Below are 27,255 nucleotides of genomic sequence, written 5' to 3' on the forward strand. Positions count from 1 at the left end.
TTGCAGATAAAATATGAAAATGACGAAATCAGGAAAACTGATGAATTGAAAACCATTGAATGATCATGAACCTCATGTAACCATTTGCCTTGTAGAGTATTGCAAATGTCGCAAAGGTGATACTGTTGTAAAACAAAGGTAGAACGTAAACATGGTTAAGATGAACAAAATGAGCATGTCCTGTTTATTATATCTTTACAATGCTGGTCAGTTTATGTTGTGTGTGAAAAAATCTTACATTTTCCTGAGTTAGTCATGCATGTTTTCATATTCATAGAGGTATGTTTTAATATCTGATTAACGTGATGATGAACCAGGGGAGCATTTCAAGTCCCATTTTATCCGACAGTTACCACAGTAACAGTGGCTCTCAGCCAATCAGAATCAAGGAAAGATGTCAGATCTGACAACTTGTGCAACAAAATTGTTGATGAAACGCTCCCCAGGGCTCTGCGGTTACACACAGATTTGAAATCAGCTGCAAATTTTCAAACAACGATTATGATTGGTCGATAGTGGATGGTATGAACAGCATGCTCATGCAACCATGATCTTGATTGGCCAATGTCATTTTAGGATTGATTACATACATTGGTGTTATACGTGGCCCAGATCTCGTTCAGAGAGCCAAAAAGTAAATTCCTATGCTTTGAATTTACAAAAGGAAATGTTTTTTGTATATGTATTTGATAATAAACATATATATAACTACTATACTTGCAAATCGTTCCTATTTATTCTGCAGTGGTTTTATTTGTAGTTTGATACCATTTACCAAGCTCTAATATCGGTATTACAGGGCGTTGTTTAATGGAGGGTACCCCAGGCTAAAAATAATATGATTTGAAAAGATTAAAGGAAACGCCCCCCAGAAAAACAGAAAATAGCATCAAAATCGGACAAGGAAGAACAAAGTTGTGATATTTCAAAGCTTTTCATTATTTCGATAGAATTGTTGTAAGCAGGTCCTTATAACACATGCATGATTATGCAATGAGTCAGCTGATGATGTCATATCCCAACTCATTTTTTTTTAATTATATGGAATTATGCATATTCAAATTTTGTCCTCCAATAATAAAATACTTGGATTGACAATTGATTTAATGCATTGGATATACTGCACCTTGTTCTACTACAAGGGAGACATAATTCATAATAAATGAAAATATATAATTTCACGTGATAGCATGATAGAAGGAAAGTAGAGAAATGAAATCATCAGCCCAATTTATGAATATTCATGAGGACGTGTATATAACTATCTATATATTTCCACAAAATATCGCTATACATATTCAATGACCATTTTGATTAAGTTCTGCTAGGTGAATTTTATTCTATTTTTTAATGTATGTTCAGTCCGGAGGACCCCTTTAAATTTGCCATCGATTAAACGATTGTATTTTTGTTTATTGATCTCAACCCTTATAGGCCTATCATGCATGGATCACGAACGACATGAACAATTCCCTGGTTTAGATTATTGTTACGATTGATTTGGACTAATAACTTCAGTAACATAGGTCTGTTCCTAAAATTAAAAAGGAAGAGAGAAAAATAAAGAAAAAGAAAGATTAAGACAGAGACAGAGACACAAAGATAATGAGAGATGTAATAAGAGAGAGAGAGATATTATTTTGATATTTTAATAACGAAGGTATGCAAGTCTAAATATTATTCAACATAATCTGTAAACATTTTTCATCATAATTCATTATGATAGAAATACATAGCATATTCTATTTCAAATAAAAATTATATATATATATTTTTTGCTGAAACACGCATAGCTAGGAGCTTGAATCTAATAGAGGTCTAGAAAGGAATTGGGAGAGAAAAGACAGACTACCGTGCAATGAGGAGAGACAGCGAGAGAGAACAGAAAGACAGGAGGGGGAGAGAGGAAGAAAAGAGAGGAGAGATGGAGGGAGAGAGAGAGGGAGAGAGAGAGAGAGAGAGAGAGAGAGAGAGAGAGAGAGGGGATGTTGAAGGCAGGGAGGAAGAGAGGGGTACTCAACAAGTCATGATCTAGATCTCTGAATGCCATGCCTACCAGAAGTGAACTTCATGAACAAAATAGGGGGAGGGGGATATCGAACAAGAAAACCTAATAAGCTTTAAAGGGAATGGTCCAGGCTGGAATATGCATATCTCGATAAACAGAGCAAAATTTACGGAGGAAAATGCTGAAAAATTTGATCAAAATCGGATAACAAAATTATTGAATTTTAAAGATTTGCATTATTCTGATGAAACAGTTATAGGCATATCTTTATGAATATTCATTAGGTGGGCTGATGATGTCATATACCATGTATACCCACTTGTTCTTTTGTATTTATTATATGAAATTAGGTTTATTCAAAATTTTCTACCAAGAACTAAAACAATTGGATTGACAACTGATTAAGCGCATTAGTTTGCCGCAACTTATTTCATCATAATGGATACACATTATTTACACATGTATGAAAAAATGAAACATTTATGATTTCATGTACTAACGTAAGAGCAAAGGAAAGTGGGCATGTGACATCATCAGCCACCTAATGAATATTCATGACGATGTGCATATACTGTTTTCACAAAATATAGATAAACTTCAAGATTCAATAACTTCGTTATTTATTGTCAGATTCTGATGAAATTTTCAGCATTTTTGCTCTGTGAATTTTACTCTATTTATTTAAATATATATTTTTTCAGCCCGGACCATCACTTTAATACAAGAAGTGTGATTTTCTCGACCTCTCCGAACTGAGAGCCGTCTTTCAATGTTACAGCTCGGTATTCCAAAATGTGGTTAATCAAAAACACGAATTAATGACATATTAAAATATGTCATTCATCTGACCGAAAACGAGTTCGTTATTCCAAAATAATCCGAAAAGTAGAAAAAAAATCGTGATAGTTATTTTTTGCTCATTGTATTACTGTTACTTCTTTTATTTTCGGAAGATCGATCGATCGTTTGGAATAACGGGGCTTATTTTATCCACGGTCAGATGAGCAAATATTTGTTGGATGCCACAATATTCTGATAAACGAACCCTTTTCATTTTCGGAAAATAAACATCTGATTGACTTACTCAATTTGCTTGTTTCGTTCCTTACATTGTTAATGTTCGCAAAGGCATATAAATGAGGCGGGGATCTCGGAGCACTTGCCTCCCAAAATTTCCATGACAAATTAAAAAAAAAAAGAAGGAAAGTGAAATAATGAAAAGGATGAAATATGGTAAAATCTATCACAATTTACTTTGTCAAGATATTAATATATGCCTGTGTTTGCGACTAAGTTGTAGAAATGTAGCCCATGATAGTTTACGACCATGTTGTACCCCTCAAATATTTGGATTATTACTTTACACCACTGCGGAAAACCTCCTGCAAAACGTGGGGGCGCTGCAACGAACATGGTATTACACCTTATCACCCCATTAAAGGTCAAGTCCACCTCCAAAAAATGTTGATTTGAATCAATAGAGAAAAATCAGACAAGCACAATGCTGAAAATTTCATCAAAATCGGATGTAAAATAAGAAAGCTATGACATTTCAAAGATTCACTTATTTTTAACAAAATGTAATTATATGAACGAGCCAGCTACATCCAAATGAGAGTGTCGATGATGTCACTCACTCACTATTTCTTTTGCTTTTTATTGTTTGAATTATACAATATTTTATTTTTTTCAAATTTGACGATTAGGACCTCCTTGCCTGAAGCACAAAATTTTAAAATAATGGAATTCCACGTGTTCAGGGAGGAATGAAACTTCATTTCACATGACGAGAAAATCAAATATTCCATATTTCATATAATAAAATACACAAGAAATAGTGAGTGATGTCATCAGTTCCTCATTTGCATACCGACCTAGATGTGCATATATAACTGTTTTGTGAAATAAAGCGAAACTTTAAAATGCCATAACTTTCTTGTTTTACATCCGATTCTGATGAAATTTTCAGTGTTATGCTTGTTGAATTTTTCTCTTTTTATTCAAATCAAGTTTATGTTGGGGTGAACTTGTCCTTTAAATTTATTGCAACGCCCAAAGTGCACCTCTCGAATCCTATAGACTCGAAATACGCCCCTATCGAAAATCTTCCAGCCTTGTTAGAACTCTCTCTTGCGAATTTTGCATCGACGAGAGTTCTTAATTGCCACGAAGTCCAAAGTAAGTCATATGAAATTTTGAAGAATATCTGTGCAATCACGTATTATAATAGAAGAACACGATTCTGTCCCCAGCTAGGCGCCTTGGTAGGGTGTTTCAAATGTGGTAATTGGAGGGGGGGGGGGGAAGACTTTTGTGACTTTTTTCTCTCTCAAAAGCGGTGATATTGACTTACGATAGGCCTATACCCAGCTGTTTTATACTCTTATTGTTTCCCCCATTTTCAACCTCTTTTATTTACCCTGTAAAAGTACGATGATACACCAAATGGTGGACTGTATACGTTCAGGGATGATGATGCCCCCTTTTAACTTGAAAAAAAAAAACATGTCGAGGTTTTCACCCGTGTCCCACTGTAACAAATGCTTTGCACTTTAGGGGGCATCATTTTTGTCTTTCACAATGCCTTACGATGGTTGTGATTATGTGGGCAAATCGAATTATAAGTGTACCACATTCAGTGATTGATTGATCATAGATATCTAGTAATTCTGACAATCATATTTTTCTTAGTTCCAGGATTCGTTATCAGTGTAAGAAATAATGAACATTCAGTACCAATTTCTGCTTATCCAATCCAAGGTATGTGGTTTATCCAGTACTAAGTTTATCGTTGCCTCATTCCAGAGAGACCTAGAGTGGATGAGGGGCTTTTTTGAGGGCGGCTAAGTACCCTTTTGGTACACCTTTATCTTTCGATCCCAAGCCACCTAACAAGACGGGAAGTAGCAAGTAACAACAGAGTTCGATAAATGTTTCAGGAATTGAAAAATCAAAGATCGCCATCTACGACAATATTTGTTTACTTTTTCCCCGAGCGAGCTAGCTAGTTTCAGCGATCGTGATCTTGACGTCGACGTCTGGCAGACTGTCAAGTCTATTCATAAATTACCTCGTGTTTGATAAACATTGGGGACACACACCGGTACGTTGAGTACATAATAGGCCCTAGTATAGCTTGCATTCATCAACATCGTACACGCATAAACACAAGTTATCATCGAGACCGAAAGCAAAACCCGCGGCACCGCATTACATTACCGGTACACTACACTCTACAGCCATCGCCAGGCAAAACCACCGGCCCAGCAGCCGCAGCACTGCATGGTCTCGTCTTGGCACACCGTTGTTCCAGACTCGACTCACGGTTGAAACTTGAAATTGAAATAAGAATAAGATGGGTGTCTCTCGCTATGTTATCATCGGTGTCCTTATTTTAGGAGCTCTTTCTGGCTATCTCTTCCACCCTCCTGTTCCGAAGGGCCTCGCAGAACCATGGAAATACCGTCTGGTTCTTGGTGTGGCGAAAATTACACGAGTTTTGGTAAGAACTAAGAAAAAATAAAGATGTCCATGAGGCATGACGAAATGTAACGTATTTACTGTTAATTATGACATGATCAGGTGATGTTCATGTTTGTAAATATTGGTGTCAATGACGTTAGATGACATTGTCTACAGTCTAGTGACTAGTGTCATGTTGGCTGGTGGGCTAATGCCAATGGAGTGTTGTTGTGGAGGTTACTTGTTACTTGTCGCAATAATCCCAAAACGCAGCTCCTTGGAAGCTATACTGGGATGTCGATAATGTCATGTGCCAATGGAGGTGACAAGGTGCAGGATTTGGGTTGGCTCACATATATACAATATCACATATATACCGGTATATTAAAAATTAATGATTTATGCTCCTAGTAATTCATGGCTAAACTGGTATTATTACTGCCAGTAACATTAATTTATCCTAGGTCTGGACGCTAATGGTAATTGATGTTGGTGTGATGTAAGGATGGGGGTCCAATCACAATGAATTAAACTCCTTCATCTAGTGTAGTGCCGGTGGTGTTAATTGTGATATTGTGGTATAAATGATGATGTTGGTAACAATGATAACTATGGTGATTGGTGTGATGAATGATGATGGTTGGTGATTGATGATGAATGATGATGATGATGATAATTGATGAATATGATCAGGGTGCTACTTAAGCACTTGCCCGATTGCCCGGGGCAAGTAAAAGAGTTGGGCAAGTGTTTTGAAGTAAAGACCAAAACTACTTGCCTGACTTGGGCAAGCAAAATTAATAAATGCAAGAACAACATCAATTCATGTCAAAAGAGAGAAAACTGCAATATTTTCTTTTGAACAGGTAGAACTTTTTTTCAAGGATTTTTTTGGGCAAGTGAAATAGGTTGTCGGGCAAGTAGGCCTATATTTTAACTATTTGAAAATTTACTTGGCCGACAGGGCAAGTGCTTCGAAAAATTTATGTAGCACCCTGATGATATTGATTGATGATGATGGGGATGATGGTGATGATGATGATGATGATGATAATGATGTTAACATTGGTATTGATAATAGTAAAAATAATGATGATGACAAAATCGATGTCAAGAATTTGGATGATGACATTGTGATAGTGATGTCCATGTAGATGATAGTGATGTTGATGATGATGTGATTAGTGGGATGTCTGAATATCACATCGTCAGATAATTATGATCATGATGATGATGATCATCATCATCACCATAACCAGCATTATCATCATCATCATCATCGTCTTCACCATCATTATCATTATTGTCACCATCATCATCATCATTGTCACCATCATCATCATCATTATCATCATCATCACCACCACCATCACCAGTATCATCATTGTCATCATCATCGTCATCATCATCATCACCATCATCATTCATCACCATCATCATCATCATCGTCACCATCATCGTCATCGTCACCATCATCATCATCGTCATCATCATCAATTTCTGACATTACTTTTGATCTAATGGTGGTAGGTCTGGTTTTCAGCACTTAAATAGGTCCTAATGTATGTGTGGTCATTATTATAGTGTGTTATTGGTTGTATCAGATGTACACTTACATGTATATTATTTCTTGTTGTGTTTCTGATTCTTCTTGCCCTCTTCTTTGGCCTTTTGACGTCCTATTCCATTAGTTAAATTACTATCATTGTCATTATCCTAATTCTATTATCAATACACTTAAAAAAAATTCCAGGCTTTTGTCAAGTACCGGATTGCGAGCAGAAACCAGACATTTATGGATACATACCGAGGGATGTACAGAAAACACAGACCAAAGGAGCTCATCCCAGGATCAAACATAAGGTCAAAGGTCATGAACTTTGATGGGGTCAAAGTTCGGGTGTACGAGCCGATTGAGAGAAAGGAGGAGGCTACCCCAGCCATGGTTTTCATGCACGGTGGTGGTTTGGCTTTAGCCAATATTGGTAAGTATTTGAAGTTTCTTATGAAGTGATTGTGACCTACATGTGGACTAAGTCAATAAAATGTAATCTAGGCCTAATATGGTTATGGTATAAACTACAATGATGAGAATGTAACAAGTTTGCATTCTATTACCAAGTATTTGTTAGCCACATGCATTTATTAAAATAATAACTTTTTCACAGTTACATGTAAATATCAAATTAGAATATGTGTATGATCTATGTTTGCCTAGGATCAGAAAAGGAATACCATATTCAATGTTTTCAGTAATAAATCTTCTGGTTTTTGTATAGTCAAATTATCATCAAAACTGATTAAAAGTAGCTTATTTATAAATTGTACCGGTACATCATCTCTGTTCTATAGTCTCTAATGGTGCAAAATTTTATTTTTTCAAACAAGTACAGAGGCTTCTTGAAAATAAAACAAAATATGTTTAGAAATATATTATTGATTAATCTAGAAGTTAAGTAATTTCTTGTTAAGATTTTTCATGTTGAATATTTACTGCCATGACTATTATTATTCTTATAATTTTTTCTTTTATTCTCTCACCACACCAATAGATGTGTATGATCGTCTTACTCGGCAGATGGCGGAGAAGTTAGACATTGTCTTGGTGTCAGTTGAGTAAGTTGAAATAGTGAATGATACATGTCATTTATCTGAGATAGTCAAAGGGATTATCATTTGATGTCCAATATTGTACGCCTACGCCTATTTTTGTACATGTAGCTTGTTGTACGCAAGCAAATGGGAGGCTGAATGTCAAACATTCGTACCGTTGCACACAAGACGTACCATCCAAAATGTACCGTTGCACGGCTTTAGGAGGTGATGCCACTATACGATTTAATTCATTGCGCTTTAAATGAAGGTGCAATAAACTGCTGGCTATTAATGCGCAATGCTGCCCAAGATCATGTGTGCTTGTGAGATTTTGTTTTTTGCTTTCAATATTTTTGTTTTCTTTTCATAGATTACTGCAGGAAAAACTCTTGTTTTTTATATTTTTGCTATATTCCGAGGCGTTGTACAACACAAAATAGCGAATATTCCTATTCGTGCAAAATTTCACATTCTGTGAAAAAGGAGAAGCTCTATTCAACCCGGCTAACGCCTCGTTGAATACAGCATCTTTCTTTTACCTCGTGTGAAATCTTGCACCATCGCACTCATGCCTATTCGCTATTTGTATATTCTGAAGTTTGGTTAGCCATAGTCTAGGTCTGATGGGAAACTGAAAATATTAGAATTTTTTTACAATACATTTTATGTGTTTGCTGTGTCATTTCCTAGAGATTCAATGATTAAAAAGAATTGTTTCAGTTTTCATTCTGAGATATTTACTAACATTCCACCTAAGTGCCAAATATGCTGATGAACTGAGTCCCTACTGTTCAAGATAGAGTGTACATGTATTTGGCTGCCCATATACATGTACTTGTACAAACTGCAGCTTTAAACCTGAGTTAACTTCAAATTAATCAGAGTTTGGAATAATAATAATACCCAATTTTTATAAAGCGCTTTTCCCAGAATGGCCCAAAGCGCGTTACAGCATATTATTACCCTGGTCATTGGATTCATTTCAATCCCGCACGAAAAGTGCACAATTTCCACTCCCTGGGGAGCATTCCTTGCATTCATGGCAGCCTCATTATGGCGCTGGCAAAATCAAACATACAATATCTTTCGCATCCTACCGGGTACCCATTTAGCACCTGGGTCGAGAGTGGCAAATTGTGGATTAACGCCTTGCCAAAGGACGCTAGACCGCAGTGGGATTCGAATATGGGCCTGTGAGTCTAAAGCTGTGTTCGAATGATCAAAACGCAAAGAAAAGCTTGAGAATGATTTGCCACTGTTCAGTTATTGTGGGAGTCATACAGCATATCTCTGCAATCTTCCCATTTTAAAGAAGCTTCAACGTCATCTCAGGGCGCAGCGGAGGAATGAAGCGCATCAGATTTGTTCTACCGCGTTTCGACAATTTTGGCTCCTCCCCCTTTTCAACTCTGTCAAAGAGTTTGGGCAAAAATCTTCCAAGATCGTACAGCGGAACAACAAAGAATGCCAGCAATAATACGGTCCCTAAGATTCATGGCAAAGAGTAATAAAATGTAATAATTTGTAATTAAATATAATTTGCTCTCAGTCAGAGCAGTGTCATATTATGTTGGTAAATTGTCGTTCTACATGTACACGACATGAAACCTGCTTACTACTACATAGACATGATGCATGCTTTTAAAATGCCTGAGATTGACATCCTGAAAGCTTGCCATATGTTTACCAGACATAGTGCAAGCGCAGTCTATGTAAAATGTAATGTATGTAAATTGGATTTTCCATGTTTACATTGAATAGGTTTAAAGCGATACATTGTTGCTAGGTTCCCCATAAAAAGATACATCCATAAATCTGGATATATTTTATAGTTAACGCTGTAAAACAGGCTTATTGTATATTGCCTACGGGTATTGTTCTTTTTTAGGGGCAGTGAACCATTAGTACTGCTGACCCCCCTTTGAGTATTTGTATGTGCCATGTTTGCACAAAGTATCCATCCATCCATCCATATTTTATTGTTCGAAATAGACATGAAATGAAATACTCCGAAAATTTGCTTTGCCCAATTGATCGTGGGCCCGGCAGCCGCTGTGCAGCGCCAGATCGACGAGGCTCTATCCCTTAAATCGTTGAACGCCAAACAGGGTAGCAGCAACTCCCATCTTTTAACGTCTTTTGGTCTGACGCGGCCGGGGTTTGAACCCCCGACCTCCCGGTTGTGAGACGGATGCTCTACCAACTGAGCCAACACACCGGTATCCCTGTGAGGTCAAAATATAATTGATGAAAACTAAAACTTCGTGTTCAGGAATTATTAAGTATCCAGAAGTACATTATGTACCCTGTAAATGTAGTTGCATGGGTTCATTATTGAGACTGATTGCAGTTTTACTCACTTTTCCTATACTATTGTGGGTTGTGCTATCGAGACCTTACGTTCAGCCATCACTCATCACTGGAAACCCGCCAGCCAAACCGATCGAAAGCAGAGCACATTCATCTCAAATATCTTCTGTATCCTGTTGGGATGGTTCATCAAAACAGTAAAATATATGTGGGTCAGGTTGATACATGTTGTCTGCAACTGCATTAGTGTACAGAAAAAAAAATAAGGGGGGGGGGAGGGACTTCCTAATAAAAAAATCTCCTTAAAGTTCCTCAGGTCTGCTACATGTAGCTTTTCCTTACTTCTGTGCTCACAATCTCAGTATTCATGGGGAATCGATCATTTCAATAAGCTTTGCCATTGCTATTGAATAAATTCCCTAAAACATATCGGCAGTATTTCTTGTCTCACATCTTTGAAAGAATTCTCAAAAAAACCTTGTTACACGAATAATTCTTATTTGTTTTTAATTAGGTTTCCATTTATTTTCATCTTCTCTTTTAATACTGTGCTTTGAGCATCCTTTTATGATGGATACCAGCACATTACAAATGTCCATATTCAGGATATTATTATTGATCAATAGAGATTCAATTCAATGTACATTAAAAAAGCATGTCATGTACAAAAGTTACATGTAGTATGGAGTTTGTTTGTGTAGTAAGACATTGAATAAGACATTTTGGAATGAAAAACAATAAATGCAATCAATCAATGTACAACAATGCTGCATCAATTTGCTGATTACCTAAAGAAAAAAAAAATGTTGTACATACTTGTATCTGTGTGCATCTATGAAAATGTACTGTTTGAAAATACAAACAGATTAGCTAAAAGTCTAGATGAACTTCTTCCGTCTATGAATCCCTACAATATACGTCAGTGCAGAAGGCCCTAGTATACGTTTATATATTGCTGTTTATGAATAAAGACAATAAATAGAATGAATAATACGTGTACACTGTATATGGTTTCCAGGGGGCCGTTTCATAAATCTGTTCGTAATAAAGTTAAGAGCGACTTTACGAACAACTGGTGATCCTTTCTACGCGCTAAACCATCGCCAATGAATATTTTGGTATACCATTTACCACAAGAAATGACCACCAGCACGACTGGTGATCCTTTCTTACGCGCTAACCATTGCCAATGAATATTTTGGTATACCATTTACCACAAGAAATGACCACCAGTCATTCTTAAAGTCGCTCTTAACTTAATACATGTACGAACAGCTTAATGAAACACCTGGGTCCCATAAAAAAATGGTTTATTAGTGATCAATCATACGCTTGATTTTTACAAATGATTGTGTATTGTAGTCAATGGAATCAATCGTAGGCCTAGAGATGCGTTTTTTAGGATCATAAGCTTTGTGTTACGGGCTCTGAGGGGTAAAGTAGAGTGTGGGTTTGAGCATTGTTTTGCATCACTTTATTGTGCGAAAAGCAATAAAGGAACAGTGTAAGAATGACAACAATACATATACATTTACAGAATAAAAGAGAGCCCAGGACATGGTCACATTACTGACGCAAGCAGGGCAGATTAACATAATGTTACAGTTATATAGTTGAACTACCAAATAAGATGGAACATTCGGTGAAAGTATAATAAACTGTTAATCATCAAGTTAATTTGTAATTAAAGTAATTATAGGCCTGTAGATAAAATCATTTTAGATAAAAACCAAACATTGAGAAAAAAATAAGACCATGACGTATGTGGACTCATTAGCATGATTACACTCTGAATTGATGTGTACAACTTTACACTATGTACGCAGAGGAATCTGATTTTCCCATTGGACGTTATTTTTTGAGTAGTATATTACGAAAGATGATGTCACTGCCAATTTAGAAAGGTTGTCTCTGAAAATTTTGTAAGGGGTTGGTTTGCCAAATTCATTTAAAAGCATTTTAAGTCGTTTTGTGTTATCCGGGGTAATGTACATGTAGCCTCTTGATACCACCTCAATTGGAAAGTATTTTACAGAGTAGCTGTTGAATGTTGATTGGTAACAATTATGCCTTTAGGTATGTACAGCTGTACATGTAGTTTATTTCCATGAAGGATAAAGGAGCAAAAAATGCAGGGAATATTACATTGTGATTGTCAAATTTGATTTATTTGTAGCAGTTATGGGTTGATTTAAGAGGAAAGATTTGAAATTGTTACATGTATTTTTGTATACTGTCCTGTGATTAACCTGCTACATTAAAAAAAACAACACAAAAATAACAGCAGCAACAAAATCGACAACAAACATATTTTGTTCAGCAATGACGTACAGTGTATGAAAAATACAAGGTCTATTATGAAGCGATACAAGTGTAGAAAATTGCATTCCCCAAATTGCCTTGCGTTTTTTTTTTGTTATGGCTGTCTGGGGATTGAACCGTAAATTTTCTGTAGTCAGGTTCCAACATGTGGTCATTTTCAAACAAAAGTGGACATGGGGGTGAAAATTAAAACTTGCCAGAAATCATTAGGCTTCAATGTTTTTTGAAACTAGACATCTTAAAGTATATTTTTCCATTTCATTTACATAAAATTATTAATTATGTCTTGAGATACAGTGAATTTTATGCAAGGGAAATTAAATGTTACAAAATGTTGATTTTTGCATTAAAATTCACATATTGCCTATCACAATATAAAATTTGTATTAGAAGCGCATTTGTTGGCAAGATACAAGCTGTGTATTGTATCTAACTCCTAAATAGCAAAAAAAAATTCTGTGAAGTGTTTTTCTGAAAAAAATTGGGTTTCGAAGTTTTCAAAACTGGTTGTCGTGTCACTCACGTTTTAAATGCAAAAAGTTTTCTAGAGCTGTGTATTCTGAAAATTAATTTATCCCAGTACTGGAGCAAATACAGTTTATCTGTACCTTGTTGTATATAAAGTAACTTGGTGCAATGTGTTAAGGTAAAGCTAAAATTAACTGTTAAAGTTGTGTCGTGTCACTCACAATGTCGTGTCACTCACAAAATGTTGTGTCCCTCACGGTATTATATTGTGTATAAAAAAGGATATCCAGTAATTTTTGAAGCGTTTTACCAGGGATACAGTCAGAATGTTGTTCCTGACATCATTTAGGCCTATTCTAGGCTAATAATTTCCTCCATCTTCCTAATTTTACTCCTTTTTATGGAAATATTGAATTTGACATTGAGTTCATCTATTTTCTCTCCTCTCCGTGGTTGCCTTGGTTTAAAAAATCCTGACAATTTTCCATTGGTGTGAAGACTTGGATCCTAATTCATATTTTGGTGTACATGTATCAAGAGAAAAACCACTATACTTTAGCAATGGACATACAATGCATAAAGGGTTGGTGATGGTTCAAGTCATACCTAGGTATTACTCGAACATTCTCTGTCTCCATTTACAGAAATGAGCAGAAAGTTCACCTTTCTTTTGAGCAATGTTATTTCTTTGTTATACTCATAGCTAGAAAAGTCAGGGATCCTTTTTTGAAATTTGCAGAAATTTTAGTGGTAAAGTAGTGTACATGAGATATAAGAGATCACCATGAACACCAAACATTTTTTCAAATTTGGAAAAGAAAATATTTTTATTTTCCTTCTGATTGATTAAATCAACCTTTTCATTTGCCATAAAGCTTGTATTCCAGGACATGAAATAAACAAATTTGCAAGATAACATAAACATTTCAGGTGAGAATGTACTAAAATTTGATAGAACATTTTGGATATTGCTTGAAGCAGCTACATGTACATGCCAAGTTCAAAATCATTCTTTGTTCGGCCACCATTCCTACCGCTAGTGATTAACTACATGTAGGGTCTGAACAGCAAACTACTGTAAGCGGGCCGATGTGTGTTCAGAGCAGATTTGCATTTACACATATTCATTCAACAAAATGATGCATGTTCATGTAGGTCCCAACAAGTCCCAACTGAGAACGCATTTTGATTTGAGCAACTTTGATGGGTTGCCATGTACCAGTAGATCATTTTTTTTTTTTTTTTTTTTTTTTGGGGGGGGAAACCCTGATAAGATCAGAGCTGGACCTCGAGGGGAAAAAGCTATTGAGGTATGTGGTTGGGATGCTGAATTTGTTTTAGTGTGACATCCAAGGGCTTAGTTTTGGAAAGGCTAATGACTTGTAGTTGTTATGTAATAGTAGCAGACTGCAAGAATCAGGTAGTGGCTTTCCCTGGATTCCTGTGGTATGGTATATGATCAAATAATCAGCAATGAAAAGGCACTTACAAGATTCCAGCTAAAAGCATGGCTCTGAATTTTGGTACAGTGCCTACAATAGGCGGTGCTGCACCATCCCGAGTTTGCTCAATCTCGAGATTTTAGCCCGATCAGCCCTCTTCGCGATTAATCTCGAGATTCAAGAAACCCCGTCTCCACCATCGCACGAAGAGCGATTCTTGCTCGAGCGAGGCAACAAGCCCGATATTCCGAGCATGCGCACTTTCGATCTTGGAGTTTCAACGGCCCGCGCTTTTGAATAACTTCCCGCGATATGCAATCACGTCCATGTACTCTTTCGCCGAATTCGACCGTTGTTATGCAACAATCCTCTCAGCTCAGCCGCGCTATAATTATAAGCGAGTGAAGTATTCTTCGTTTAATATGATGGCGGACTCCGAGGCAACGACAGAGGGGGAGAGGGAGAGAGGGGAGGAAAGACATGAAAGAAATGCTATTTGCTCACATTTTGCGAAGGAATAAGACGACAATGCTGTCAGTATTGTTATTGACTATGACCATCGTCGATAATGAGCGCCTCCCCCATCGGTCTGGTCTCTCCCAAAATCCATTCACGGGGGGCTTGACACCATCGTGGCTTTGGGGAATTGATGAACGCTATGATAAAGTTGACTTTCGCATGCGTTCGGTATAATCGCTGTTTATGTTTTACCAAGGCGGAAATGGAACGCGAATTGCATTATGGACTGAAGGTCATGAATAAATTAACCCGAGTCCAAACCCGAGTGCGTCTGCACCTACGAATTAGCGCGATAATTCGTAAATAGCGCGCTATTTTGCAAATAAACCCGAGTTGACTTGGGATTGCAATCTCGAGATTAATCCTACGAACTAGCGCGATAATTGCGTCTGCATTACAAACAATCTCGAGATTTTTCAGATCGGGATAATTTGCCGGATCAGAAATAGCGCGCTAATTTGAAAACTCGGGATGGTGCAGACGGCCCTATATGTACTGCCTTGGGAGGGTCCACATACAAGCAGTGTTCAGGAGAAAACCTATGCTTGTCGAGTTGAATTCCCAAGTTTCTCAAGGATTTGCTGATAGTCCATCTGAAGTGTGCAGCAACATGATTGTGGTTTGGTACCAAAAAAGACATTGAAACTGCCATGTCCTATTTGGACAATGCCTAAAATATTAAAGGAGGATAATATTGTAATCCAATATTTCATGAAAGAGGAGTCATACATGACATCATTGGCTACCAGACCATGCCAGATGATGTGAGTGACTATTGAGAATACCTTTCTTACAAGGAAAAATTATTCCATCCGTTGTGGATGCTGAATTGTATAAACCCGTAAACTTTCATATACAGATAGGGAGAAAGAGTTAAAGTTTTGAATGATATTAGGCCACAAAAAGAATGTTTGAGTTGATGTCAATGCCAAGAACTCATAACACCTCCTTCAAGTGCCCCCTCCTCTAAAGAGGAGAGTGGTAGAAGCCCTAGTGTGACAATAGGCGGTTTCAAACCGCCTCAATCACAAGAATCCCCGTTAAATTACGAGAACTTTTTAAGGCTAAAAAATACCCGTTAATTATTCCTGCATTCACACCGCCCCGAAACACATCCTTCGGGATAAGTTCCCGAAGTTACGAGCATGCGCAGTGTGGTCTGATAAGCAGGCAAGGCGGGAGATTCAAAATCACTTGCCCAGCAGCCACCCACGCCGCCGCGCCCAACGACACGCTGGGATAAAAGTTCCCGTAATTTGCTTTCACATCGCCAAAATACCTGCGACCTTGGAAAAATCCCCACGAAAGTTCTCGTAATTTCGCCAAGTACCTACTATTTAGCGGGTATTTTCTTTCGGGGAAATTACGCGTAGTTTGCTTTCACATTACCAAAATACCTGGTATTTTCTGATCGGGGTAAATTTCCCGATCAGAGAATACCTGGAACTGGCGAACTTCGAGGCGGTCTGAAACCACCTAATGTGGTATGGTATAGGGAATGTGAGTTAATGGGCAAATATGACCATAAACCAAGAATAAAACATCAGGATGACATATTATGAACTTTAAAGAAAGCAGTTATTATGTAATCAAGCTTGTTTTTTGGTTAATGGTATTTTACTCTTCTACATCATGCAAAAAATACTTTCAATGTTGAGATAAATGTTGTATTTTTGCACTTGTCGTGTCACTCACGTTTTGGATGTCGTGTCACTCACGGTATAAAGGAGGGTACCATTTTCCATAAAGAAGGTTTGATTGATTTTGACTATATTTAGATAGGTACACTATTTATGTCCATTTACTGGTACTCACAGTACTTCATGACAACTACTTGGGCACGAATCCAACCATATGTGTTAGTGGTCAGAAACCCATGTCCAAAATTTGTCGTGTCACTCACGCACCGTTTTTTAATCATATCTACTAAACAAATTGTTGAATTCAAATCAAACTCGTAGTGGCCCATGCCAGTCCTACATTGTATATAATGTAGTAGTCATGATTGATTCATAACCTTTAAGTTTGAAGATATGAGCCCTTGAACCTCTCCGATTGTCGTGTCACTCACGTTTGAAAATGACCATGTACGTGTATGAACTTTGCCACATCATCTCCACAAAGATGTTCCGAGTACACGTACATGCAGCTAGCAACTTTAGTTTTTCCCTTATGCACTACCAGTCAGCTTTCTTAAACTCACTATTTTAACCATGTAAACTAAAATTCAGTGTGTACAATAGCAGTCTGGCTTGTCATGTTTAATAAAGATGATATGTTTTATGAGAAATAAAACAATTACTTTAAAGTGACCAACAAATCAACTTGATGATTAACAGTTTAATATTCTCAACAAGTTTTCCATCTTCCTTTATTGTTTTTTTGTTTGTTCAATAAAGGGATGCAAATCAACTACAGCCGAGAACAACAGATTTGGTTCACTGAATCCATTGTTCTCTGCGTAAATACTGTAGCCTGTAAGCCTATATTAAATGGTGATTTTATTAAAGAATACTGATGGTACTACATGTACAGGGACTTCTCCCTAGATTTTTCTCCATTGCATTATGTACATGTAGTGTTTGTTTGGTTATTAGCATGTTGGAATGTAATTGAGTTTTATTGCTGAGAAGATGGTTAAATTTTAACTTAAAAGTATACAAAAAAGACGAGGAATTAATAATGATAGAACTTGTTTAGGGGTATGTGCTGAAGTGCTGTGTTTGTTTATCTAAAGGGATACTCCAGGCTGAAAAGTGAAAATAATATAATTGAATAGAAAAATTAAAATCAGACAAACAAAACCGTGAAAATTTCATTAATATCAGACAAGGAATGACAAAGTTATAATGCATTCTAAAGCTTTGCATTATTTTGATAGAACAGTGTTAGAATTTAGGTGTACAGTACATGAATGTCTTCATTGTGCATGGTGATTGTAGTATCTCTGATCAATCTTTTACAAGTATTCTATCATATGTTTATGACATTTTATTTATTCAAATTTTGTCTGTTAACTCACCGTTGCAACTTATTTTGTTACAAAAGAAACAAACTGTATCATACAAGAAAATAATTATGATTTCATGTACATACTGTAATAACAGGCAAGTGGGGACATACATGTACATGTAACATCATCAGCCCACCTTTAAATTCATGATCTGTTTTCGCAAAATATTGCTAAAGTTTAAACAGCAATATTTTTGTTTGTTATTTTGATCTGACTTTGATGAAATTTTAGCCCTTTATGAATTTGTCTCTTATTTATTTCTACATATTGAGTCATCAGAATCCTATTTATTTTATTTATTTATTTATTCGTTTCTGCATGTCATAATGTACATAGTGTGACCATCAAAAAATTGATGACATTGAATTTTACATAATAATAATGTATAATAATTGCTTTAATGATTATCTTCAGCCTGGAGTATCCCTTTAATGCAAAGAGTACAATCCCACACTGCCTCCTCCACATCACATATGTTTCATCAACACCATAGGCCTTCCACAGTGAAAAAAAAAAAGATTTATGAAATGTTTAAAATTCACCATAGGAAATACCGGGTAAATGAAAAATCATTAGGATTCCAGTCATTTGTCCTAATTTGTGAAAAGATCATCGGTCAATGTTTTTTATTTGATCACTGAATATCAATCAATGATATTTATTTTGCATTTTAGTCTCGTTAAAGTCAGGTGTGGATTAAAAGATGAACTCTGTTTCAGTCCGGTGGAGTACTTTAAAAGAATATTTTTTTTTGTAGTTCTTGCGAGAATTAAAATGATTTTTTTTCTCCACTTCTTTTCCAGGTACCGAAAGATCCCCGAACATCAGTTCCCTGCTCAGATCGAAGACTCAATGATAGCAACCAGATATTTATTGACTCATGCGAGCGATTTCAAAGTCGATGCTAGTCGGGTGGCTGTATCGGGTGATAGCGCCGGGGGCTACCTCGCAACAGTCATAGCCCAGCAGGTTTACGACGACCCGGACCTGCCTAACATAAAAGTCCAGGTCTTGTTTTACCCCGGGACGCAGATGTTCGACTTCCAAACGCCTTCCCACCAGAAGTGTACGGCGCTTTTCGGCAACAACGGGATGCTAACGCATCAGACGCTGGCGTGGTTGGGAAGCATGTACCACTTTGGGAAGGCGGACTTCGAGTTCATGGGTCAGGTGATGAGCAATAATCACACAGCACCCTCGTTTAAGCAGACGAAGCGCTACCAGAGAAACATTAATCATAGCCTGGTCCCGAAAGAGCTTATCCCGGACTTTTACAAGCCGCCGCCCAACAACACGGGCAGCGATGCACTGTGGGAGAAGCTGAAGGATGTGTACATGGATCCGAGGCACGATCCCCTCATGCGGGACGACCTCCGCGGAATGCCGGACAGTTTCATCGCAACCTGTGGGTTCGATTGCATCCGCGACGATGGGATCATGTACGCAAAGCGTTTGGAACAAGCCGGGAATCACGTGGAATGGGTGAATTATAACGGATGCTTTCACGGTGTCCTCTGGCAAGGCTGGATTAACTTCAAGAATGGCCGAAAGATGCTCGAAGATGGTCTTGCCTATGCAAAGAAGCATCTTTGAGTCAGAATCCATCTTATTTCTAGTCACCTTTATTCGCCATCTTGCAACATGGATACAAGTATAAATTATTAAATTACATGTATATGAAAGCTTTAAAACCAGTTGCAGCATACTGTAAAGTGAAAACCATCCTCAAAAAAGGGTTGTACATACATGTTAATTGTGTATGTTTTCTGCGAGCAAGTGGCCATATATGTTGTGGTATACAGTGCACATGTATCTAAGAATATTTGCCAGCGCACATAATTGTTTTCCAAATAATCTCTTGCCATCAATTTTTGTTTACTATCAGTAGCACCTGTCTTTTCCTTTGGTGGTGATTTACTGCTACATTCAGTGTGTAAAAAAACAACAACCCCACAACACAATCTACAATTATTCAATAATTAATGGAAAAAGGGGTTTAGGTATTTAGTGGTTGCTTTGTATCTGACATTAATAAGAAACATAGAAAATTGAATTCCCAATCTTTCAATAGTCTCATTTTCTAAAATTCAAATCGCAGATCTGTGGTAGGTCCGTGATTGGTACAGATCACAAAATGAAGTTGAATGCCCTTTTCCCTTTTAACCTTTTGACTACTGAGTGAATTCTGCCATTCCATAGAGTGATCATCGGGTTCCAGTAAGCCATGGGTTAACCAATGATGAATAGTGCCACACATGTAGATAATTAGAAAATTCAGATGGCTTTTTTTACATGTATCCTGTATGTACATGTATATCTTACAAATATTGTTCTAAAATATTTATTGGCTTTACGAATGATTTATTTATGAAGCAAAATGATTCTGTGGTCTAATTTACTGTTTTTATGAAAATGAAATATTCAATACACCTTGCTTTTCAATGCAATCTCTTATAGTCTTTGTCCCAGCATCATGATTGACTCTTGATTGTAAATTACAGATTATACATTTACTAACTAACATTTACCACATGTTTTATAGCAGGCTTTATTACAGAATTTGATCGGCTGCAGAGCTGTTCAATATTCAAAGGATTTTGAATAGTTTTCCTGATCAATTCGGTCTTTTCATATTTAAAAAAAGCCAGCCAGACTGACTTGAAAGCCTGGGCCTTCAAGGACGAAAAATGGTCCAGTGCATATATACAATATGCAAAAAATGTATAGAATGTTGTTTGATTTTCCATCAGAAGTATTAATTCTTGTTATTGTTGTCTTCTTGTCTTCGATTGGGTTTGAAAGGCTGGTGTACATGTTTAGTGCCATGTACTGTATATGTATGTATACTCTGAAATATAGGGAGTTTTGGGAACTACTGGTGATTTAATCATGTTTGAGAAATTGTAAATTGTTATATTCTTCTAGTCCAAAGAGATGTTGTGTTGATTTATATGTACGGATAAGGCCTTGTTACTAAACATTTTGAAGACAGTGTACATGTAGGAAATACATGGACTTGAGGGATTCCCGATTTCACCCTCATGGTTGACTTCACCCTCTCCGAAATCACTATCAAAATTCTCCAAATGGAATGCTTTTTGATGACCATCTTTTTTCCCCCCAGATTCGCCCCAAGATCTGCCACAAACAATAAATTTAAAGATATTCAGAAATTTGATATTCTAAAAATGAGAGTGGCAGATTTCTGATATTTGCATTTACTGCATAATTGCGTGTGCAAAATACATAAGTAACCCTTGAAGTGAGAGACCTAAATAGTTTTTCAACAATCAGCAATTGTCCCATTGAAAAAAATCCAAATTGCACTTGAAAATATTGTACAATACCTGAACCCTGTTTGAGGAAGTTATTATATTTTGGGTAATTTTGTTGCTAGGGATGTAAAATTTACAATGTCTGAATGATGTGTCAAAATGTCAAGATAAAGTCACTCTCTCTACGAGCAAGTGAAGGTTAGATCTATGGGGGGTAATAAAAAACAGTGTATGAACAGACAGATCCATATTCAGCACAAGTTGAGAATTCTTGCTTGACCGAGGGATATGCCTTTTGCTACAACTGTATATTGCTGGTTCACACTGGGCTATTATTGATAACTTCATGAAAAAGGAGTCTAAATTGCTCATCTTCAGTGAATTGTATGATCTCATTACAAATATGTAAAGTCTACATACATGTATGTACATGTACAAACAGTAAATAGCATTTATTAGTATTGGGTTCTGCTGATACATGTATGTCACAATCTGCACATCAAAATGGACTACATGTATCATGCTAAAAAGGTGTGTTGTGTATTGTATGAATAGAATTAATCAATAATGCATCTATGTGGAATGAAATGAATCAATAATGCATGTTTGTGTAGTCAGGTGCCCAAACTGTTGACCTGGACTTGGTACACAAAGCTTGGTCATTAATTGTAGGATAATTTGCATGATCGAATGCTTTGATCAAATCATTACTTGCAATTATCATAGTTTACAATATCTGCCTGTTATGAAAGCGCACAAAAAACATTTTGGAAAAGAACTTACATGTAGTAACAAATCTTGTTTATTTGTTTTACACCATGATTGATCTGTCAGTGATGTGACAAAGCACTGTATATGTATATCAGTAGATGCACATTGTCCACTCTCTGGGGAGTGTTACAGCTTGACTGTATGGCCTTTTCCTTGCTGACTTAACCCACATGTAGTACCAGGTCTTAAACATATAAAACACCTGGGTGGAGAGAGGCAAACATGTATCATTGCCAAGCAAACCCCTAGAGGTGTTTTTAACATACATGTACCAGGTACCACTCCACACATAACATGAGCTAGGTGGAGGGAGGCAAACGTATATAATACATGTATTTTGTCTTGCCAGAGCATGCCTGATTGAACCACAATATTATGCACACTCTCCACTCTCTGGGGAGTATTCCAGACAGTGTAGTGTTGTGACACTATCCTTGCCAAGCAAACCCCACTGGCGTTTCTACCCTACCAGGTATATGAAACACCTGGGTTGAGAGAGGTTAATACAGATAAATTGCCTTGCCAGAGTCTGCTTGTTTCTACCACGCCATTATGCACATTATCCACTCACTGGGGAGTATTCCAGCAGAGCACTGGGGCACTTTCCTTGCCAAACAAAGTCCTTTGTCTTTTCCACAGTGCCATACATGTACATTGGAGAGTGGCAAACTGTGTACATGTGATTTAATTTGATCTTGCCATGACATGCTTGCAATGTGGTGGGATTTGATCCCTTGACCTTCCGATTTGCATGTCCATGGAATATTCTCATACAAACAATATGAGAGTAGGAAAAATCTGCCAAATATGATGAAAATGTGAATGATTTACAGGTACTGTAGGCATTTATCACTGTGATAAGATTTTTTTCTCCATTATTGATGTTTGCAATCAGTTCAAGTGTGTACAAATTGACATCTTCATAATTTGATGTCATCATTTTGCAGGTCACTCATTTCATCACTGCTTTTCACTACACGTATGTGTTTCAGTGTGGAAATAACTCATATCTTCCTCATATCTCACGTGGAAGTGTTTGCGTATGCACTCTCCTACTGATAGCACCTATCTCTTGACAGTGTAAACATAGACTTTGATCTGTTCACACAAATTTGTAGAGCGATACCTTTGCCACACTTTTGCTCTGAAGCTGAATCTATTATAGCAATCTAGAGTTGTTCTCTAACCCCTCATTGACAAGTATTAAGTGTCTCCTTGATACCAGGAATCAGGAATGAAATATGATATTCAAGATAAATACATTGTACCAGTTGTGGTAATGACCTCAAAATGAGTTTAAACAGAATCCAATAACACATGGACCTACCCCATGAATAAAATAACCACCCGAGTTTTTGTAATAATGTGTAATATGAAATAAAGAATATGTACCAAATGGCTCTGAAATAAAATGCGTAATTGCTGAGAAATGAGCAAAATAATCACAGAATTTAAAGATCTAGTTGTGCCTCAATATACTCTCCATAATTAAACTACAACTTTAAACCAGGGTTTGATTTAAATCTGAGTTCAGAATATGGGCCATGGTGTTTTTTTTTCTGTTCACACTCTTTAACAATTAATCATGTTAACATGTGTGGAGAGTGGCAAGTATAGATGAACGCCTACAAAGGACGCTGGTGCTGCAGTGAGAATCAATTCTGCCGGATCCTTGTATGGTTCAATCATAGTCCAGAGACATTTTCACTATTCCACGCAAGGGTCCTGCTGCATTACGATTAAAATCGCATTGCTATCAGTTTTTATTACCATGGCGACATGGGCTCGGCAACTAATTAAAAATCAAAGAATTGCCGGTAGAATATCATTGGCCAAGTTATTGTGAATATATGTTAGACAGGAATAACCATCTTATCTGGGGATTTATTAATAACAATTTCTGACGTTTTACTCATGCAGCCAATGTATTTTAGCAGAGACTGAAGCTTTTGGTGTACCTACCTGTACATGTACATGTATGCAGTAGGATCTTGCTAACATTCATTTATCTTTTAAGAATTTAAGTTATGATATTTGAGATATTTGAGGCTTCATGTTCAAGAACTCTCGTGTCAATCAAACTTATGCAATCGAGCACTGGTACAATGTGCAGGTAGGATGGGCCAGAGTATATTGACATGTTCACACGGTACCTTTTTTCAATTACATGTAATTCTATAGGTTCACATGGTAATCTGATACTCTGTATGTACCTTTAACTTGCAGCTTGCTTGAAAAAGCTGTCTTAAAGAGAAATGCCAGTAGTTGCAGTAAACACTGATTTTCATCAAAAAGTCTGTAAAACCAGGCTTTAATAATTTTCAGTTTATCATCGAGGATCTAGATCTGGTAAAGTTACATAAACTGAACTTTGTGAAATCTACGCTGAAAAATGTTCACACTGAAGATCACCAACACATATAAGCGCACGTGGGACAGTGTATTATTATTGCTTTGACTGCTAATTTCTAAGCAATTACACAATTTCTTCCAGAATCCTTTGGCACATATTGTTTATTCATACAAACAGACACTTTGGTGGCCATTTCATTGGATTCTGTACGAACTCATTTTGATATCGTTACCACAACTGGCATTTACCTTTAACGTGTACATGTATGAACTTCTTCATGTGATGTGTGGTATCAGTTGGCAAATTTTGCATTTTAAGAGTTATCCTGATTTTATTTGCATGGCCTTTGGAGATACGTAAGTTCAAAACTTTATGTGAACTTTACTCATTGCTTGATGGATATGTTGGTATCATGATGCACAAAAAGCTCTCTTCCTGAAATTGACAAATTAAAATCTCTTCTCTGAAGGTCTTGTATTTTCAGTCCAAGTATTCCAATGCCACCCTCGCTTGGAGGGTTATAGTTCTGTACTTTTCCAAAGAACAGATTTTTGGTGCCACATAATACATGTCTGTATGAAATGCTGATAGCACAGTTTTATAAAAACTGATGAAATAACTACTGTGGATATACAAAATGATTATTTTTTGGCGACCTCAGGTATGACTTCAGGTTATTATTTAAATTATTCAGTTATTTAACAGGTCTATTCTACATGTACTTTGTATGTATAGCTTCAGCACCTATTTTTACCCTGATTTATATCAGTTTTATTCTCGAATAGAATGGGGCCAACTTCCATGGCATAGCTCCATCAGTTTACTGTGTCCAATCATCTTGCTTCTGAGGGATCATCTAGACTAGAATAATTTCCTGTTTGGAATTATAATTTCATACATTCTTTCACTACCTCCCTGCAGAGTATCATTTCTTTATCATATTCTGTAGTTCTTTATTCCTCTTTATTTATAATATAATGTTTGGGAGATGCTGGTGTTACCACGGTACATTTGAGACATATATTGCATACACGTATGTGCATTATAAAGTTGTATTCTATAGATGAATGTACATTCTTTTTTCTGGTACATAGCATTCCAGATACTTGATTTATTATTGATAAAATCCACATAAGTTCAAGCACTTTGACATTTTATCAATTTTAGTGTTATTCACCAACATGTCGATCTTGCAATGGCACATTATGAATTTGTCAAAAACCCATACTTTGTGTGTTCTCTTCAATGTTTGTTGTTTGTTAAGATTAAGTTATTTTTTGTGTACACCAGTGAATAAGTTATCATATTTGACAATAATCATAATCTGGGAGAAGAAAAAAAAAATCCCAAACTTGCTTTTTCCACACATTATGGATCCCTTGGTTTAACCAAATTTTTTTGTAAAGAGGATTGACAAGACTCTTTCGAAGTGGCATTGTCTGTTGGTATTAAATATGAAACACGTGGGTCTTGTTTCATGATTAAACCGGTTACATCAAACCCTCCTAAACAATCCCACAATCAGCCAATCAACTTGCATAATTTCAACATCTCAGATGATAACATGTGACGAAATTGCTGACTTGTATTGAAAAAAATGTTTTATGAAATATGGTCCTAAGGCAAAATAGAGGGAAATTGATCATAAGAGCCCCATGTACAAAAACTTGCAACTCCTTGCACTTGCACAGTAAGAATGATGTTGATTATTTTTATACCACACTGCATACTATATGAACATTAGTACATGTAGTTGTTTAAACAGTGAAAAGAAGTGTTTAAAATCCTTAAGCAGCAAAATTTAAGTTTTGATATTTCTCAATAAATTAAGCACTTAAAATAAAATGTTTAAAACTACTGAAAATTTCATGTACTAAACAGAATTGTGTAAGATTTTAAACAATGTTTTTACTGTGTACAGTTGATTAATAATTGGTAAAAGTCATCCTTATTCCATGCGCTTAAGCTTAAGTGTATAATCAATCAATGGGAATTGTTGGAATATGTAATCAATTGCAAATATTTTTTTACTTTTGGTGTATATATATTAGAATTATATTGTCAGACATTATTACGTACATGCCAATGTTTTGGGGGCGAGAATGCAGAATTATTTAAACTTGTAGTCAGCCAATTTGTCTTTCCATTACATCAACTGATATGTAACTGCAATCCATTTGATTTATTTTGTTGAATTTTATTTTCGATGTTTTATTAATGGTGGCGGGATTTGCAATATATTTGAGTGATTATATGATTGATTATTGATAAAGTAAATGTAAGGAACATGTATAGGAAAAGGTTTTGCAAAGGTAGGTGCACAAAGTCAACATGTTTAATCCACGCGTATGATTTCTCTCGTCTTTATTTGTCCTTAAAAAGAGTGTAATCTGACTCATTTCCTTTACTATAAAGCTTGTTGAATTTGGCCTTATGAGCAATGTGGTGGCAATTACCTGTAGCGGATTATGCTGGTATGCCCGTTTTGGTCGACAGAATTTCCTCTAAATTACATGTACATGTACATTTGTAAATGTATTACAAGTGTATTACAAATGTTTTACAAATGTATCATAAGACAGAATGATTGTCATGCTTGGTTTTGACCTACAATCCAAGTATGGATGCTTTCAATTCCCAGGGTTAAAGTGATTGATTTTGAGTAAATCAAGTAAATTTAGGATTTTTATCCTTTTTTGGGGGGGCCGGGGGGGGGG

The 27,255-nt window shown here is 36.4% G+C and overlaps 1 protein-coding gene across 1 annotated transcript; it reads left to right on the top strand.

Annotated features, from left to right (window-relative positions):
- The first annotated feature begins 5,140 nt into the window (after window positions 1–5,140).
- On the top strand, window positions 5,141–22,693 carry LOC121429658 (neutral cholesterol ester hydrolase 1-like). The gene is made up of 5 exons (XM_041626804.1): window positions 5,141–5,305; window positions 5,342–5,510; window positions 7,224–7,455; window positions 8,023–8,086; window positions 18,943–22,693. The coding sequence occupies exons 2-5, from the start codon at window positions 5,364–5,366 to the stop codon at window positions 19,730–19,732; spliced, it is 1,233 nt and encodes a 410-aa protein (XP_041482738.1). The 5' UTR covers window positions 5,141–5,305; window positions 5,342–5,363; the 3' UTR covers window positions 19,733–22,693.
- The last annotated feature ends 4,562 nt before the right edge of the window (window positions 22,694–27,255 follow it).

This window comes from Lytechinus variegatus, chromosome 16 (assembly GCF_018143015.1).
Source record: "Lytechinus variegatus isolate NC3 chromosome 16, Lvar_3.0, whole genome shotgun sequence".
In the NCBI taxonomy this organism is placed as follows: Eukaryota; Metazoa; Echinodermata; class Echinoidea; order Temnopleuroida; family Toxopneustidae; genus Lytechinus; species Lytechinus variegatus.